Here is a 19,052-nt window from a genome sequence, read left to right on the forward strand (position 1 = left end):
TGTGCTGTTTTAAAGCATAATTTGTAACCTAGAATATCCATTCTGCACTGGCTGCTTGGCATTCTAAGGCACATATTCCAGATACCATGCAAATGTCATCCTCATCAAAGCTTCTGCGAGGCTTCCCAGATTAAGTTAGTATCTCCTGCTCTGTTTCCAGGGCGCTTTACACACTCACACAGTAAAAGCATTTAACCCAAGCTGTCATCATTTTTGTTTACATGTCTCGGTCCCTTCTGGATATCAGTTCCTTGAAGGCACTGACTATGCCTCCTGCATCTCCATATAGCCACTGTCTAGCCCACCACCTGTCCCAGGTCAGAGGTAGTCTTTTTGGGTAACAGAAAGAAGCAAGGTGTTACAAAAGCAGTAGTAAAGCCCAACCTCAGTATTTAGGACTAATTGGGAAGAACGGAAAAATGACAGGCCAAAAATGTGTCAAAAGCACCTTGCAGGACGCCTCTCACAGGAGAGACAAAGGGTAAATATTTTGGTGGATTTATCCAAATTGCAGCTAGGAAAAAGACTAAGAGAAATTACAGGATAAATGTAAGTCTTTTATAATTGGCAAAGCACTTCCATATTACATGTGTTTTCCAAATTATTTGAGAAAGTTTGAAAAATGCCCAACTGTTTTTTTACTTTTAAACTTCCACCGGTGTTCCTGTTTACCTAATATCACAAGTCTGTGCACTAACCATTTGAAAGCCTTGCTTCAAGAAAGTGAATTTCAACCTCACTTTGTCCCAATTAGAGCAAATACCAAGGCGGCGACATTTAAATAAATATATCTGATTCCTTCTGAGGGTGAGAGTATAGGGGACCTTTCTCACTTCTGATACCCAAAGAGAATATTTCTGTCCCTGGACCTTCCCAGGTCCTGGGATTAGGCAGGGAGGCTGTGCTTCTGAGCTGGGGCAGCAGTGAAGCAAAGAAAGCACCCAAAAGTGTGTGGAAGTGGAGCTTCTGTGCTAGTGCTCCCTGGCTCTTTTCTTAAAGATAAATGGAGGCATCAGGGCGAAGTCAATTCTATAAATAGTAACTGACAGCCAACCGCCTATAGGGAGCTTGGGTAGGCCCTGCATGGATCAAGAAATGAGTAAACACTACTGGGAAAAAATTATTGATAATTATGTTTAGGAATATTGTGTAACAAGGCAAGTAATAGAGATGTGCATTAGAGTTTTCTATCACTGAGAAAAGTTTTTACAATTCTGTCCTAAATCTTTTGAGGTTGAAAAAAATTTCTGTTATCTTATGTCTGAAACCAGTACCTTGATACACTGCTGACTGTATATCTTACAAATAAATGAGCATATTATCCAATGTTCATTGGTCTTTCAGACTTAACAATTATTACGATAAATTGCATTGCTTCCTTGAAGCCCTTCACCTCAAAGAAACGATAATGTTGACTTTATATTCTATAAAATCTATGTATCTGACAAATATAATGTTTACTTTTCAATTAATTTGAATCTGGAAAGTTTAAACAGAAACAAAACACTTAAAAGTCAAAACTTCCAATTGCGTGACTAAGAAAATATTTTGGACATTATCTATATTTAACAGCCCTGTGCATTTAACTCCCTGTCTGTATAAAAGGATATTCAGAACAAACATCTACTCTTCATTTCTCCTCTCACCCCTTGTCTGGGTAGATTTTATTTATGCATTAGATGACCTTTTTGGCCATTAGAACCATCTTGCTTCAGCAGTTAATTAACACAAGTACCATAATTTAATACAGTTAATGCTACTTGATGCCCTTTAATGTAACTTCCATTAGTAATATTATTGTAGTATTACCCTGTAAATTAAAATGAGATCAAGACTAAGAGAGCCACTCTTTAATTAAGGTACTGGCACACTGCACTCATCTATTATTCACTAGAGAAAATCACCCTGAGTTACTGAAGCAGGACATCCTTAAGTCAGAATTAGTCCATGAAGATTATTAGGTTTATTGAACAATGTAAGTAACATGGAGTTGCTGAGATTGTCAACGGCCTTATGTCCTCTTTTTCCTCCATTATCTTAATAAATACACAATAAGAGTGAGTAAACGGAAGCAAAATATGTATGTAGCAAAAGAGGCATAAAATTTTTATGACGTGATTATAGTTGTCAACAATAAAATTGGTATCAGATGTGTCACATGCTAAAAAGAACATAAATGCTACATTAGTTTAATAACAATCAAAACATTAGTTTTACACCAAATAATGCAAGTCAGTATAAAACATAAAGGCCATATACACGTGCACAGGAAGTAGAAAATTGGAATTCACAGTCAATTGTTTTTGTTTCGTAGCTTAATATTTCAAGGTGAAAAAAACTTGTAGTATTATGTGTCCACTATTCTATGGAAATTTAGCCACTTTCCCCAAATAACTCACGCCAATTCTCACATCATGGCGGGAGTGGTGGTGTAGTGACAGGTAGAAAAATATCATTATAATGATCAGACACAGACATGTAAAAGTAAGTTAAACATTGCAATCACATCAAGGATGGCAGAGGGCATGGGTTGAGGGAAGCAAAGACAGTTATATTTTGGAAAGTTTATATGTATGATATGCTTGAAAAGAAATTTTAGTACCTTCTTTTAGAGAGATCATCAATTAATGTTGAATCCTCCTATAGATTATTTACTATGTAGGAAAAAGACGACTCAGGATTTTAACCCAACTGAAATTTTCAAGTGTATATCAGCTTCTTTGCTGAAAGGGCTGTGAACCAGGCAATAGCTCAACAGTTCCCTTAGTGGCTCCATCTTCCTTATATAACTTAGAAGCTGGAGATATGCCCGAGCCATCAGGCCTTTCTTCTTTAGTCCCTCCCTTAAGACTAAAAATACCCCAGCCATCTGGTACCTAGCACAGTACATGCCAGCATCAGTTTTGCCCTGAGGAATTTGGACAGAGTTTGGAGGTGACAGAGTGGAACCTTATGGAAGGGGTTCACCTCTATTGGACCTTTCTCTTTTGCCCAGCTGCTTCCTCACCAGCTTTCAGTTGACTGGTGAACAGGAAAAGACAGTGGAGGTGAGTCCCAGAGAAGGGAGGAGGGCTCCTCCAATCTCCTCAGAACCATTGAAATACAGTTGAAGGATACTACTAGGATGAAGGATAAAAGAAAAATGATAAATCTGGTGGGATTCTACATTTCTAACATGGCACCTTTAAGTGACAGTATGTCCGACTCCAATAGAGAATGCACCAAAATGCTTTTAGCTTTAAAGTGTATTTTACACTCTCTTAAGTAATCAGAGGAAACAAAAATGAATATCTAATAACAGAAATAAGCCCAAACAATGTTTATTTTCCAGCCAAAAAACATCACAAGACTGCCTTTTTTATAAGTGAAAAATGAGAGTTTTAGGGGAAGTTGGGCTATAAGGATTTTGGCTTAGTTTAAGGATTTCTCAAACTGTAAGTAAGCTGACCTAGTTGATTCTACCTAACAATATAGATCACGCTAGGATTCAAATTCACATCTCAACTTATTAATTTTGACATTTATTCTTGTAGATAAACAGAATGCTTGTTACTTTGTTGTGGTATGCTATTGTTAATAATATCAACATCAACTGTTTTTATATATTGTATGTTCCCAAGAATAAGATACTGGAAGCTGATCTTTTGCTAAAATATTCTTGAGTACAATAGCTGCATTTTATTATAAATCACAAACTCATATTTAACATCATAGCTCCACACTGCTCTCATGTCATGCCCTGGTCGTATATGAACTCTAGAACACACAAGCTCAATATTGAACCAGTGCATATTTCTCTCAGAAATATGATTTTGCTCTAAAGATATTTTCATCAAACTTCACCAAACCTTGGTTAAAAGTTTTAAAAGAGGCTCCATAGCTAAAGATTCTTGACTCCTCCATGAGAAACATGAAGCCAGAGCAAAGCTGAGAGTAGGTGGCCATCAGTTCCTGCTATTCTCCATAAGTCAGATTCCATAAGGTAAAATTCTGAAACCTTCTCCACCTTACCGAGGTCATGCCCACCACCCCATTCTGTGGTGCCCACTCTGGCTCTCACTTAACAGCAGTGGCCACTTCTTCCTTCTAGTGCACAAGTGTACCAGCACCATTATTAAAGGTGGTTTGAGACAACCCTCTGAAAGCCCAGGGAGTCTCAACACTTCTCCAGTCTCTGAGGACTAAGCTGCCCTAAGGGATTACTGGAAGCCAGTAATCAATGAATCTGGACTTATTTGTTTAGCTTTTACGATTAACTAAACCTACATGATGTATGTACTGTTTATATTCTTATCCTCATATATTTTGATTTAAAGCTCTCTTGGCATTTTTAGAATGATTATTGCTTTGCTTCACATTTCCTTTTTTTTTTTTGTTTTCTCAATGTGCTCTATACTCCACTCCTGTCAGATGGCTATTCTGGTAGCAACCACACTTAAAAATCTGGTTGAGAATCTCTGTGTTGGTGGTCCTCGTTCTCATTATTCAAGTTTTTCATTTAAATGTCTTCAAAATCCTTGGAAACTTGCTCAATTGTGTCTCTGGTATATTATCAAAACAAAGATATGCCTGACTGGGAGCATTAATGCATTTGAACTCTGGTGCATCTGTAATTGACTGACAAAATGAAGGTAGCCTGAGTCAGGTTCATATTTTAAACGATAGTATATCCTTTTAAGATAATAACATCCAAGAACCTGAAAAGTAGAGCTTGCCCCTCATTAATAAATGCAGTGTATTTCCTAAATGCTGTCGGTTCTGATTTAATAAATGTAAAGAGACATAACTTTCATTTCTGGAACTTTTTCGGTACGATATAACAAAACAGAAACAGAGAGTTGAACCATGCTGAAACTCTCTCTTGTATTTTTTGTTTTTCAGTCCCTTTTACAGAGCAGCTGGCTTTGTTCCCCTGGCTTCGTTACCTTAAAGACTTAAACCACCCCCTGACCTAGGGAGTTCCTTGTTCTCAAGTAAGATGCTTTTTTTTGGCCTCTGGTTTAAATTCTAAGAAAACCTGCCAGGTTCAGGTTAAGTGATAGCAACTCTGGGATCACCAATTACTGCTGAGTTAGAAGGGTCTCAAACGCCTCAGAACCTACCTCTAGGCTGGCGTTCCTGAGAAAATGGTACAGTAGAAAGGGACAAATGTCACTCTACAGCTGCAGGAGCAGCAAACTGGCCTTTTCTTTGGACACACCCATTCTCATTCAAGTCAGACAGTTGTTTTCTTACCTTCCATGAACCTTTATGTCTGAGATGGCGTAGAAGTAGCGTGCCAAGTGTAGCTCGTCTACAAATATTTCCCCAACGGCAGGTCTCAAAAGCCTTATCCTCAGGTCTGTGACAGTAAAGAAATCTCTGAGTTTCTTGGTTGTATCCAGTTGTCCGTAGAGGGAAGCCATATTGCGTAGCCAAGGTCCGGCAAAAAACGCGAACCTATCTTTGATTTCAAAGTGGATTATTTTGCTGTTGGTCATATACCCTGTGGAATACTCTTCGGTGCAAATGATTTCTAAGACCGTATGCTGTGATAAATCCTTCACGGATTTAGGATCCATGTGAAAAGCATCCAAGCAGTCTGTGGCATAATACTGATAGGGCTGCCATGTTCGTCCATAATCAAGAGATTTCTCCAGGATCATTTGGTCTGGACGCCCCGATTCAAAGGTAATAACTATGTTGTCTGTGAGCTCAATAGTTTTGCTCCAAGACAGAGTGATGTTAACCTGGAGAGGCTTGGGATACTCTTTCCAAGTAGCAGACTGCCAAAATGTAGAGGGATGTCTTCCTTCAAAATCAAACATCAGCTCAGGTGGATGTGCCAGCTCCGGGGTACTTGCATCACACTCATTATTGCACATGTAGGGGTTGCCCTATGGAAGAAGAACAAAAGAGGGTGCATCAAAACACTGGTTTGACACAAGTCTTGCCATATTGCTGTTGCTGAGTGGGAGGCTAGGAGAAAAAGAAAAAAAACCAACAACAACCTGTTTGCAGTAATCATTTTTATTTGCCTTAACTGGATTCTCCTCTTTAATAGCTTAAAAAAAAAAGAGGCAATATGGTAATTTTCTTGTCTTATTTCCTCCCATGGTCTTTAAGAAATGAAAACAGTTTATTTATCCCATATGTGTTAGACCCATAATGTGATCTCAGAAGCACAAAGACACTGAGCAACTGTCTAACAGCTCAATACCTCCGCATCCTTTTAGAAAGATGTTATAGAAAAGCAAGGAAATTCCTCCATGCCTCAAGGACATTCCTCAAGAGCACAATTTTTTAAGAAGTCATTTTTCAAGTAAAGCTTTAGAATTAGCAATGAACCGTAGACACCTGTGTCCTGTTTGGGAAACAATACCCCCATATGACCTCCAGCTTCTTTTTGCTTCACCTCAAATCCATCATACTTAACTGGGTCCCTGCTTCATAAAGCTTGCTTTTAAAGCATTTACTTTGTTCACCACAAATCATTAAAATGTGGTACACTACAGGCTCTGGGGCTTGGTCCCAACATCTGCCATCCTATTAGCTAGAGGCAAGGGGATTGCTCAGGAAAGACTTTGGGTGGGGGTGTGCTCCGACTTATCAGGACAGGAAAATCCAGTACTTAATTAGAAGGTTTTTGCAGAGAATCACTGCCACTTGATGTATTACTCTGTGCTGGCCCGCAGTCAGCTCTCTGTGGATGTTAGCCATTATTATTATTTTCCCTCACACAAAGGCTAATTCCTTCACAGTCTACTCTAACAAGAAGCTGAAAATAAGTCTCCTTGTCATATATCACAACAAGTTATAGCACCACTTATGCAAAACTAAATGGCTGCTCTCAGGTTTCATTGGTAGACTGATTCTATGGCAAACAATTGACTCCCAAATTTTGGTTTATTTTGTGTTTTAAAAAATGGTATCATTTGGAGTCAACTAGTCAGGTGTTTCTCTATTACCCTGTACTGGGTAATTATAAGCATGAATGGGTGAAAGAATCGATCCTCTGACATTGTCCTTAGGCTTTCTCTTGTAAGTACAACTAGATTTTTTCTTTTTTCTTTTTCATGAACTGAGACCTTTTCATCATATCTGCAGGATGCATGAGCTGGGTCTCAAATAATGAATTTACACTTTAGACATTAATGCTCAGTTACCAGCTGACTCCTGTGAAATGTAAGACGAACATTGGAGACTTGCTTTGGCCTCCCTAGAGGCAACTTTCTCCTGCCTAGTCAGCTAATACTTTCACTCTCTCTTTTCCATTAATGCAACTGAATCCTAAAGCTGGCAACAGGTTTGGGGGTCTGAGTGTAATTGAGATGGGGTAGGAGAAAGGAGAGAAGGTACATTATTTGAGGACCAGAAATGTTTTAAAAATACATTCAAGGCATCAGTGATAATGGAAATGTTTCTGTCCTCTCTTGAATTTCAATTCCCTATTCTTGATCCCAGCATCTGTGGCACTATTTATAGTATCCCCCTCATAGTGAGCCAATGGGGGCAAAATAAGTTTCTGTTCCAGGTGGAATAAATCACCAAATTTATTATTATTTAAACTCTCTTAAGCATACCAGAGAGCCAAATGCAGAGCTCTGCAAACTGGCAAAGGCTTTTTATGGAGGGCTATAAATATTGTGGAATGTGTCAGGATTTATAAATTCTAAATATATGGAAATGCACATTTTACTGGAAGGGGTCAGATTTACACAAATCACACCTTCATGTGAAATTTACTGGAAAAAATATGGTCACTTCAAAATCTGTCAGCATGTAGCCATCTGCACAATCATTAACTTGGATGCTACCACCTTTCTCCTGACAAAAGCGTCTTCATCTGAGGTCAAGGGTATTGAAACACAGGAAATAAACTCTGCGGGATACACCAAAGTGAGCTATCAGACATTTGTATTAAGTCTTGTTGAAATATAGCATTTCCTTGATCTCTGCTTAGATACACAGAGCTCCTCAGATGGGGACAGGGTCTGTGACAAAAAAGGAGGCACAGCTAGCTGACTCTGGGTGTGGGTCAACACTAGGAAACCTGTCTTAGAAAATATGCTTAAAGATATCTATTTAAAAAGCACTCGTTTCTACATTTGATAAAAGGTGTTGACAATACTCAGCGTTTATTTAGCACTTATAGATCATTTACTTTACACACATTATCCTGGGTAATCCTTTTCATCCCTACCTCACGGAAAAGTGAGGCATATAGAAGTGTTAAGTAACTTGTCCAAGGTCATATAACAGAGTGAGTAAGGAGTGGAGCCGGAACCCACTTTTCCTGCACCTGACCTGGCCCATTCAACTCCTAAGTCAATGGAGTTCCCTAGGATGCAACCTAGTCTTGGAAACAAGAGTTGGCTGGTAGAACAGAAGAGCCTATGACCAAATGAGTTTGGAAAACACAGCCTAAGGTCTTCTTGCCTTGGAGAGCCCTAATGAGCATTATCATACCTCTGAGATGCCTTGACGTTAAGAACCTTCCTTAGCTTCATATACTACCTAGTTTCAGAAACTTATTTGACCATGGAACCCCTTTTTGTTTTAGTAATCCCTATTTATATACCACATAAGTATAGATTCCTGGAGAGCATCCTTTGAGATTCTCTGCTTTGTATTACTCTTAAAATTGTAAACACGTGGATGGATGCCAAACAACAGGGCACAACCCGAAGTTTTAGTTGTTTAATGAAGACATAGCCACATCCAGCACTGTCTGCTTTTGTTCCAGAGAGGGACACCCTTCCACTTGGGCTGAGAAGACAGCCAGACCAGGAATAAATGCTTACACCTACATCAAGTTGTCAGCCATCAAAATGCATGCCAGGAAAAGGGGAAAATTTCGTTTCTTTGCACTGATCTGGTAGTTGACGCTTCATGTATTCAATAATTATTTATTGACTGCCTACTGTATTATTATATTTAAGGCACTTGTCTTGGCTCTCAGGATACAACAGTGGAAAAATCCAAATCCTTGCTTTTAGCTGAGCTTCTGTCTTAGTTGGGGAGAGATGCACTAAAAAGAACAGATATATAATGCTTTATAATGTTACATGATGATAACTGCTATACAGAAAAATAGAGCCAATTAAAGGGGAGAATGCTGTTAGAGAAAGGATACTGACTGTAATTTTATATTGGGAGGTCAGAGAAAGTCTTGCCTCGAGAATATGACATTTGAGCAGATTAAGAACAATTCCCAGTTTACACAGGAGATAATCAGAGGTTGACCAAAATGACAGTTTCGTCCTTCGTCTGACTCTACTCCTAGTGATAATTTCAGCAGCATAACAATTTATTGAAACTGATGAGTGAATAAATCATTTCAAATGAAACTCTACACCAAATGACTGTAGATACCAAAACCCAAACAAACAAACAAGAAACTGAACTATTCTTACTTCATAGCATCCGTGCTCTTTTAGGAGATTAATGATTTGATGGCCATTAACATAACTTACTGAGAGATAATGACATTGAGAGAAAATTAGCAGAGGAAAAACAAATCATTCTGGCTCCCTAAGAAGAAACCCTGCATGCTGGGTGAAAGAGAAAAAAGAGGGAAAGAAGAAAGCCAAAGCTGAAAATCTTACCATTCTAGAAAGAGAAAGCTGGAGGTGAGATTATATGCTAAAATATTTCGTGTAAATATTTCATATGGGTGTGATCTGTAGTACAGCACTGTTGTTACAGAGAATTATCAATATGAAAACAATTGCTGTTAAAGGGATTAGATTAATTAAAATTTCAACTACTTCAACCGCACCCTAAATCTCTCTAATACCAGCAACAATAAAATTTATATAAGAAAAATAACTTCCTCCTACTTGTGAAAGCAAAGAACACTTCTTGTTGCTAAATCTAACAGATTCAGGCATTAGCAAATGTAAGCATTATTTTGTGGCCAGCAGGCAGCCTTAAATAGATCTTAATTTAAGTCCTACAAGCAACAGATCCTTAGCTGATTGTCTATGGACAAAGCAGAAAATATTTATGGCTGTGCTGATAATATTTATACCATTAAGAGATGCCTAAATAATTAAACAGATATTGCTGCTAAATATTTCTATAACAATTAGAAGAAGATTGTGATGTTTAATTTCATTTAAAAATAATGTAATATTTTACCACTGGGAGAACTGAAGTTAGTTATTAATTAGTACTTTGTAGCCGAAGTGCAGTGTTATTCTTCTTCTTTAATGTCCTTTCAGAACTTAGAGGGATAAATAAAATTTTATATATGTTCGTACCGTTTCTATGGACAGAAGTATCTTCCTTCTGGTGACACTTTGAAAAGAACATCCTTTCACCTAAGATCTGCTAGATCCTTCAGAGTTAAAAAAGAAAATCCTATATAAGCAGTATATAGTGTAATACTTGTGGTTCCTACCATTGTGAACTTGCTTTTCCAAGCTTTACCTATTGGCAAAATATTGGTAATGACAGTTGGAACTATAGGGAATTCTCATGGGAGATGTGTTACAAACTTGTAAGTTACATGCCAAGCAGGCGTGTAACTTACAAGTGGCTGTGAGAAGCATTTGAGTTAACACTTACATAGATTGCGAAAAACACTGAGACAGAGCTGCCTCCCAACCATTTGCATCTGGCTCATCCTTGCTTGTTTTATCGGTAAGGGACAGTAAGGAAAAAAAAAAAAAAAAGACACAAAGGCAAGGGGGGCAGAAACTGCATTCTGAGAGAGCACTCCAGACCTGTTCCCACTGTGACTTTGAAATGGACATCACTATGGCTTTGCCAGTGCAAGGCTTTCGAAGGATGAAGAAACCAGTAACACAGTCCACTGCTCACCTCTCAGACAGACAGACCCTGAGCAACATGCTTTAGCTGCTAGGCTGGGCTATCGCCTTCAGGAGATGCCTTTTTCTCCTCTTTAAATACAGCTCATTGGGAGCCAACCAAGCAGGACAGGTTCTGGGAGGCTGGTGATTGACCTCTTTATATCAGAGGGGTAATTTTTGGTTGGAGGGACCTCCACTCCCAGTCCTTTCTTGGAACTTCTTGGTCTTGGAACTTCTAGATGTTTTCTTGGCTCTAATAAAGGGGAAAGGCCCATCCTTTATGAATTTTCAGATGAAACTCAGACTACTCTGAGTATGGGAGCTGATGTTTAATTAGTCATGCTGAGGTGCCCTCTTCAGGCCTTACAACTTTGTTACTGAAATAAGGGAGAACAGAGAGAAATCAGACCCAGAGGTAAGAACAATCCAAGATAGTGGGTATCTTTCCCAGAAATCTGAAAGATAAGTATCAGTGCCACCAATACTGACAAGCCTTGATGACCACAGCTATGGGGATAGACTCTATATATCCTCAGATGAGAAGGGCCCATAAAGCAGTGTGTTTCCAGTTGTCCATTGTATCTTTGTAAACAAAGGGCAGCAATCTCTTCAAATGGCACTGCAATCTCACTTTGTAACCTGCCCTATTGATTGGCATGTTGGGTCCCAGTGTAGGGCATATACATGGTAACAACATAGCCTGAATATTATGGGACCGACCCAACTAAAATATTCTGAAACTGGTGTTACAAAAGTACCTATGTGTTTGTCAGAGCATGAATCCCAACTTTTAGTTTGGGAAATACGGCCACCCTAAGAATGACAGAAAATACAGAATTTTGTTTTTCTAACTCTGAAGTTAAAAACCTACTACTCCATTTTCTAATGGAACCCCTTGCTCATCACAAAGATTCCTCCCTGCCATAGACACAGCCTTAAGACCTGACTGAAGCTGTTGCTTGTTTCCATCTGCTCGCTGACAACACTAACCGTGTGTGGACTTTTTTACTCAAGCATAAAGACGGGAGGGCTTCACTTTTCTACAACAAGAATGCTAGAAGCCGTATCACAGATTACGAGCCAGAATAGACACCGGTGTAAACCCCACAGAGAATTATGGTTAGGATTTTCAAACTGGTGAGGGCTGCAGAGGTCAAGAAGACCAAGTTTCTGAGAAGGAGCCAATAAAAGTCTAAAGCCACAAGCTACAAAAATGGATTCCTATATAGCTATCGAAATCATTACTGTGTATGTACTGAAGAAGAAATAAATACTCATAGAATCAAGTGCGTTCAAAAGTGAATATCTACAGAAAACACTGTAGTAAGCTGACACTATTGTAATTGGTAGGGCAATTGCTTTTTAAAATTTATTTTCTTAATAAACATTCCTTAAAAATCTTTGGTACAGTATTTTGCCTTATAGATAGTCTCAAAATAGACCAGGACACAGACACTTAAATGTTAATAACACAAAGCTGAAGCAAGCTGTCAGCAGTCTCAGTTCAAGTAATTTGAAAGAAACAAGGTGAATAAACTACCACGAAGGTAGGAATGTTCTGCATCCTGATGCCATCATGCATTGTGAGGATTAGTTTGAGCATTTTGAATCCTGAAAGATCAGATTTGATTCTCAAAAATTGCTTCCTTTTTCTCTCACATGAGAAAGTAAGTCCAAGATCTGCTTGATGTCCATCTTCTGAAAACCACCAACTTTAAGAGAGTATGGGAAGACCAGAGCATCCTCTGTTGAAGTGATCACTTAATCACAAGAGGCAGGAAGGTATCTTCCCAATGTGACACTCAAACGTGATTGGGTTTTGGTGTGTCTATTCCGATTTCTCATACTGCTTATTTCTTTCAAATGTCTCTCTTCCAAGTTCATTAGTTGTTTACTGGGTACCATTGCTATTTTTAAAGTATTGTGAAAAACACAGAAATAATACGATAAAATATTTGCAATTTAGTAGTGAAGTTTAGACCTAAACAAGCAACAATCACATGTTTCTCACATTGGTTACTCATGCTCTCAGAGAGAGCATCAAGTGTCCTTGAGGGTAAACAGTGTCACTGACAACCCTATACAACTTCCTGGAGTTTCACCCCTTGGTACATAATTAAACATATTTTTATACTAAAAACAGAATTTTATGGAGTAAGATGCAAAAATAAATGTGCAAGTGTTTTTAGGAAAAGATACAGAGACATTTCAAGCTTGGAGCGGATTTGGATGTAGGTGTCAAAGCCCACTGAACAAGAGTATGAAAGAGGAGGAGTCTGGGGGGCTCAGCTGGGTGATAATTTATTCTACTCCACCACCCTTCCGGCATATGATACTTCATCCAAACCGCCCTGCAGTGGTTGCAGCACCACTAGCCTTATCAAGGCTGAGAATTGTGAATTAAACTACCCCAGCATCAAATCCCAGTCTGAAAATATTTGCTGCTCTCCACCCCTATGGTAATCCAAGTAGTATTCTTCATACACTAAAATCTCCATGTTTTATTTTTTTCAGACTTTAAATATAATGTTTTTAATATTTAAATTAATGCAATCTTATAGTAGAGTTATTATCCTATTATTTTATTAGTGTTATTTTTTATTGGCATATAGTTGCTTTACAATATTGTGTTAGTTTATATTGTACAGCAAAGTGAATCAGCTATACATATAGATACACCCCCTCTTTTTTGGATTTCCTTCTCATTTAGGTTACTACAGAGCATTGAGTAGAGTTCCTTGAGCTATACAGTAGGTTCTCATTAGTTATCTATTTTATACATAGTATCAGTAGTGTATATATGTCAATCCCAATATCCCAATTCATCCTCCCCACTTTCCCCTTGGTATCTATACGTTTGTTCTCTACATCTGTGTCTCTATTTCTGCTTTGTAAATAAGATCGTCTCTACAAATTTTTTCAGATTCCACATATATACGTTAATATATGATATTTGTTTTTCTGACTTACTTCACTCTGTATGACAGTCTCTAGGTCCATCCATGTCTCTACAAAAGACCCAGTTTCGTTCCTTTTATGGCTGAGTAATATTCCACTGTGTATACGTACCACAGCTTCTTTATCCATTCCTCTGTTGATGGACATTTAGGTTGGTTCTGTGTCCTGGCTATTGTAAATAGTGCTGCAATGAACATTGGGGTGCCTGTGTCTTGTTGAATTATGGTTTTCTCTGGGTATATGCCCAGTAGTGGGATTGTTGAGTCATATGGTAGTTCTATTTTTATTTTTTTTAAAAAGTGAAATTGTCTTTCTCCTTCCACCAAGTCATAATATATACTATGTATGCAATGGCATATAAATTTTAAGTTGTATAAGAAATACCTGGTGAGTGCAGTCCCTACTCATCAGGAATTCTTTTTCAATAGATTGGGTTGCAGATCCCCTCTACACCACACTTTGATAAACACTGGTATATTGTTTATTAAGAGCCAAGGCAGATCTGGGTTAGGTCTGCCTAGGTTTGAATTTCAGCTCTACCATTTAACTATTATGTAATTTTGGTCAAGCTACTTGACTTTTTTGAGCCTTGATTTCTCCTTCTTTAAATTCATATAATAATATGTACTCCATGATGTTAATCTGAGATAAAATTACATAATGCATGCTAAGTGTTTAGCATCTCCTTGGCAGGCAATGAGTGCTCAATAATTAGTAGCTAGCATTAAACATGCTCCTCCCCCTGTATTCCTTGACACTGAGAATGACACCAAATTCTTCTATTTCCCAAGTGGGAAACGTGGGAATCATTTTATTTTATTTTTTCTTCAGTCTGTTCACCAGCCAAGTTCTCTACATGCAACTCATCACCACAGCTTTGTTCACACTGCCAATGCTGTCCATAGTTTTTAAAAATATTTTAAATATTTAAAAAATATTCTTCTCTTGAATTACTGTAATAGCTTGTTTTTTTAACATCTTTATTGGAGTATAATTGCTTTACAATGGTGTGTTAGTTTCTGCTGTATAACAAAGTGACTCATCTATACGTATACATATATCCCCATATCTCCTCCCTCTTGCATCTCCCTCCGACCCTCCCTATCCCACCCCTCTAGTTGGACACAAAGCACCAAGCTGATCTCCCTGTGCTATGCGGCTGCTTCCCACTAGGTATCTATTTTACATTTGGTAGTTTATATATGTCAATGCCACTCTTTCACTTCGTCCCAGCTTACCTTTCTCCCTTCCCGTGTCCTCAAGTCCATTCTCTACATCTGCGTCTTTATTCCTGTCCTGCCCCTAGGTTCTTCAGAACCATGTAATAGCTTCTTAAATGCTCTCTCTTCATATTATATTGTCCTCTTATAATCTATTCTCTACATAGCTGCTACAGTAATCTTTCTAAAATCCAAGCCTAACTGTATCACGCCCCCTCTTAAAGGTCTTTAACAGACTCCCCCTTACCTTCAGGAATATAATGCAAATTCCTTAGCATAGCTTGTAAGATCCTTCAAGATTTGGCCTCTGTATTTTTTATTTTTTTACTCACTCATATTCACACCTCTTGAGTCAATTGTACCAACCTATGAGTATATGTGTATATACAGGGGACCATATGCATTATCATACGATTAATCATATTAATTCCAATTGTTTATTTTTGTGTCTCCTCCACTAGAGTTCTATGAGAAGAACTGGTACATAATAAAGTTTATGGATCTAAAGAAAATAAGGAAAGCAGAAAAACAGGAAGCCAGGGAGGAAACAGGATAAATTAAGTAAAGTATGGAATAAGATGGGAGGGATTTGCCCATAGGTTGGTGATTTGGGATCAAACAGATAACCAAGCTTAAAGAACTTCCTAGCTCCCTAAGTTGTAGATGGAATTTGTTTGATGTAATACACTGTGTAAAAAAAAGAATAAATCCAAACAAAAAACAAAGAGTCCAACTCCAAGTGCAGTATGCCTGTGTGTGTGATTGATATAGTTACTGGGACTTCTGGTGAGGCTGGAGGACAAAGACAAATAGCATGAGCTGCAATTATGTCCCAGTCCTTTCCTGGTGTTCATTTGATCTTCATTTTTCTCCATCAGCCACAGCAGTATTTCTCCTAGTGGCTTTAGAGCTGAAGATCTCTCTTCCTTATCCCATCTTGTCTTACTTATCCAACCCACAGCTTCCTTCTGAGTTTACAGGAGTAGCTAAATACCAAGAGCTTTATTTATTCTTGGACAATTATGGAAAACTAAATAAAATTAGGAAGGAAGAAGCAGCAAGTGAGGTGGTTGTAATTTAAAAAAAACAGGCATGGAAGTGCCTCAGTAATGCAAATCCTTGAAAGAATGTAACATGTGTAAGGTGGAAACTGGTGGACAAAAAGAAAGTGCACATATTTTGCTGGAAGAGAGGGAAGTGGTCTCTGTTTATTGTGCTTAAATGGCTGTCCTAATTACAGAGATCCTGAAAATTCTACCTGGGCCCAGAGGTTGATTCTTAAGAAATTAATGAAGCTTATACCTCAGAGCCACTCAATTACACAAGCTGCTTCTCAGGCCTTGTACCTAATTTTGTGTTTACATTTTTTGCATTTCTCTTTTTAAAAGAGGGTTCCAGAACTGCATAGGCTCTAGGCTCTTAAAACCTGGTCTTGCCACTGTCTGGGACAGGTAGTATATTTTAGGGCTTGCTAAACTAAAACAACTCTTTCTTCCTTCCTTCCTATTCCTTCTTTTCATTTTCTTTTTTTTTCACTAAGATACTCTATTCTCAGCATTTCCAACCTTGAAATACATTTTCTCTAAATCCAGTTTTCTTGCCCAAGTTCATACCATTATATACATGGTTCATACCATATTTATATCTATGAATTAAATTGATATATCAAGATTTATTACATTTATAATAACCACTATTTCATTATAATGTGAATGTATTTTATTCACATCAACAGATATATAACTCTCTTGGTGTATTACCAACAATAAACATAATCTTCATTTATTTGTAAGGCTGGAGTGGCTGTTAGTTTACCAGAGCCACTATCAGGAACCAAAACAAGTTAAATGACAAAAATTATTAAGCATTTCTCATGTGCCAAGCATTATGTTGATGTTATAGATTAGCTTATAATAAGGTTGATTCTTCCTTATCAGCTGTAATGTAGCAGCAAGACAAAATTGGAAAGATGTATCATTTTGAAAATAAAACATTTTATTATAGAGGGCTTTTATTTGGGTAGGTTAAATAAAAATGAATTGTCTAGTTTTCAGAAAATATGTGCAAAAATTTATTGTTAAAGAAAGGTATAAAAGTTATAAAGTCATTATGAAGGATTTAGAGGAGGCAGAGTGCTGGCTTTCAAAGATGTCTCAGGTTTGCATAGGTGAAGAAGACATTCTCTTTTTGGAATGGAGAAGGGATCAATGATCCCTGAACACCTTTTATGGTTAGGAATTGTGAGAGGGGCTTTATATTTGTCATCTCATTTAACCCTAACAATTCCCTATGAGGCAAATATTATTCTCATTTTACAGATGAAGAAACTAAGGTTCAGAGATGTCATGGAACCTATTCAAGTTAAGTATCTGTAAAGACGAAAATGAACCTAATGTTCGATAGTCCAAGGCATGAGCTGTAAGGTAGTGGAAGGTAAGTTTGAACGTACCATGTGAAATTGATTTTAGAGAGCACTGAAAGCTGGGTAGAAGTGTTCGGGTTTGATTAACTGGAAAACAGAAAGTCGTTTGTGATTTTTATAGCAGGTATCTCAAACACAGCTTTCTTCACTGGTTTTCCAGATTCCTTTCTTGAGAAAACAAAAGGATCAAGTTGAGTCCAATATTAAGAGTAATCTTAATGTTAAGAGTAATCTTGTTCAAGTCATGAAGAAGAATCAAAAAGTAAGGTTCAGTCAGAATTCTAGAAGTGGACATGTAAATAATCCTGGACATATCTTATTCATCTCTGTATCCTGCATAATTCCTGGCACACAATAGACAGTCAATAAATGATGATCAAACAGAAGAATAGAAAGCAAGTTGTTTCTGTAATCAGCTTTTCTGTTTAACACAATATGAAAATTCTCAAAAATTGAGGAAGCAACTCTACATCTTTTAATGTCCTCAAATCTCTATATGCTGCATGATTGCTTCTAGGACAGCAGTCAAAGAAGACTTTTTGTTTTATTTAGAGAGACACTGCCCAAATCTCAAACATTCGTTCATACTTCACTTCCAAATCAAGAGGTCTTATTGTGAAGCCAGAAAGGATTCAAAACTGGCCTAGAGTTAGGTGAGTCTATTTCCACTGATGTCTAGAACAGGGACTGAGACATCCTTAGAAATAGTGGAACGTCATGATAACTACCGTGCAGGATATAATGAAAGGGAGAATAGACGATGTAGGGAGGTAAGCTAGGAGGTAGCTTTAATTAACTAGGTGTGAGAACAAGGAACTGCACTAAAGTGAAGAAAATGGTGATGCAAGATTCTGCAGGAATTAGATTGATTGGAAGTGGAGAAAAAAGGAATAGAAAGAATCATTGGTGACACCAAGGTTTAATGCCTGGAAGAGAGTGAAAATGTTGGTAATAAGGTATCTGTCTGCAACTAGTATAAGATTGACCCTCTATTACTGCCTATCCCAGGAGAGTTCCATTTGCAAAATGCTAGTTTGATATCTAATGTTACTGAAAATCAAGAAAATGCCATAGAGATTTAATTCATAATGTTCAACAAAACATTCTAAAGTTCTCCATCCTCGTTTCTCTCTAAATATCTCACATGTCATAATTACTGATTTCCAAATCTTTCCTACTTCATTCCAAGCTCCCATTAACTTGGTCTCAAACTTGGCCTGCATAAGCTTCCTTCTCTTTCTTGGTTTCTCGCCATTCCTCTCTTTATCTTCTTTTAGTTACTGCCTTCCTATTTCATTACAAATCTAGCTAGTCTTTCTGTTTTCTCCAAATATCCTCCTTACATATTATTCTAGTTTAAAAAATAAAGGCCCAAGAGCCTAGAGGGCAAAACAGAATACTCAGGAGCCAGTGCAAGGAGCTGTGAATATTCTTAAGGAGCTAAGCGGACCCAACCATATTTTCAACAAGAGACTAGAGCTGGGAACTGCAACCCAAGGAATGAATAAGGTATGTTGCCCTTCCCAAAGCAGTCACAAGAAAGTGGAACGGCAACTACAAATGAAGTGGAAAAAATGCAAATGGAAGAGGGAACAGGGCTAAGTATTAGAAGGTAAACAGAAACCAGTAAACATAGGAGCAGGTTAAGAATAAGCT

At 37.8% G+C, this 19,052-nt stretch overlaps 1 protein-coding gene across 4 annotated transcripts in view; it reads right to left on the reverse strand.

The window, feature by feature from the left end:
- NTNG1 (netrin G1) overlaps positions 1-19,052 on the reverse strand; it is a 340,603-nt gene that overhangs the window by 156,070 nt on the left and 165,481 nt on the right. For all 4 annotated transcript variants that reach the window (XM_029226840.1, XM_029226839.1, XM_029226837.1 and 1 more), the window contains exon 3: positions 5,236-5,876. In XM_029226840.1, coding sequence (XP_029082673.1) covers positions 5,236-5,876 — 641 coding nt within the window. The remainder of the gene's footprint in view (positions 1-5,235; positions 5,877-19,052) is intronic.

The sequence above is a fragment of the Monodon monoceros genome, unplaced genomic scaffold, assembly GCF_005190385.1.
Source record: "Monodon monoceros isolate NGI ecotype Baffin Bay Population unplaced genomic scaffold, NGI_Narwhal_1 Super_Scaffold_18, whole genome shotgun sequence".
Taxonomy (NCBI): Eukaryota; Metazoa; Chordata; class Mammalia; order Artiodactyla; family Monodontidae; genus Monodon; species Monodon monoceros.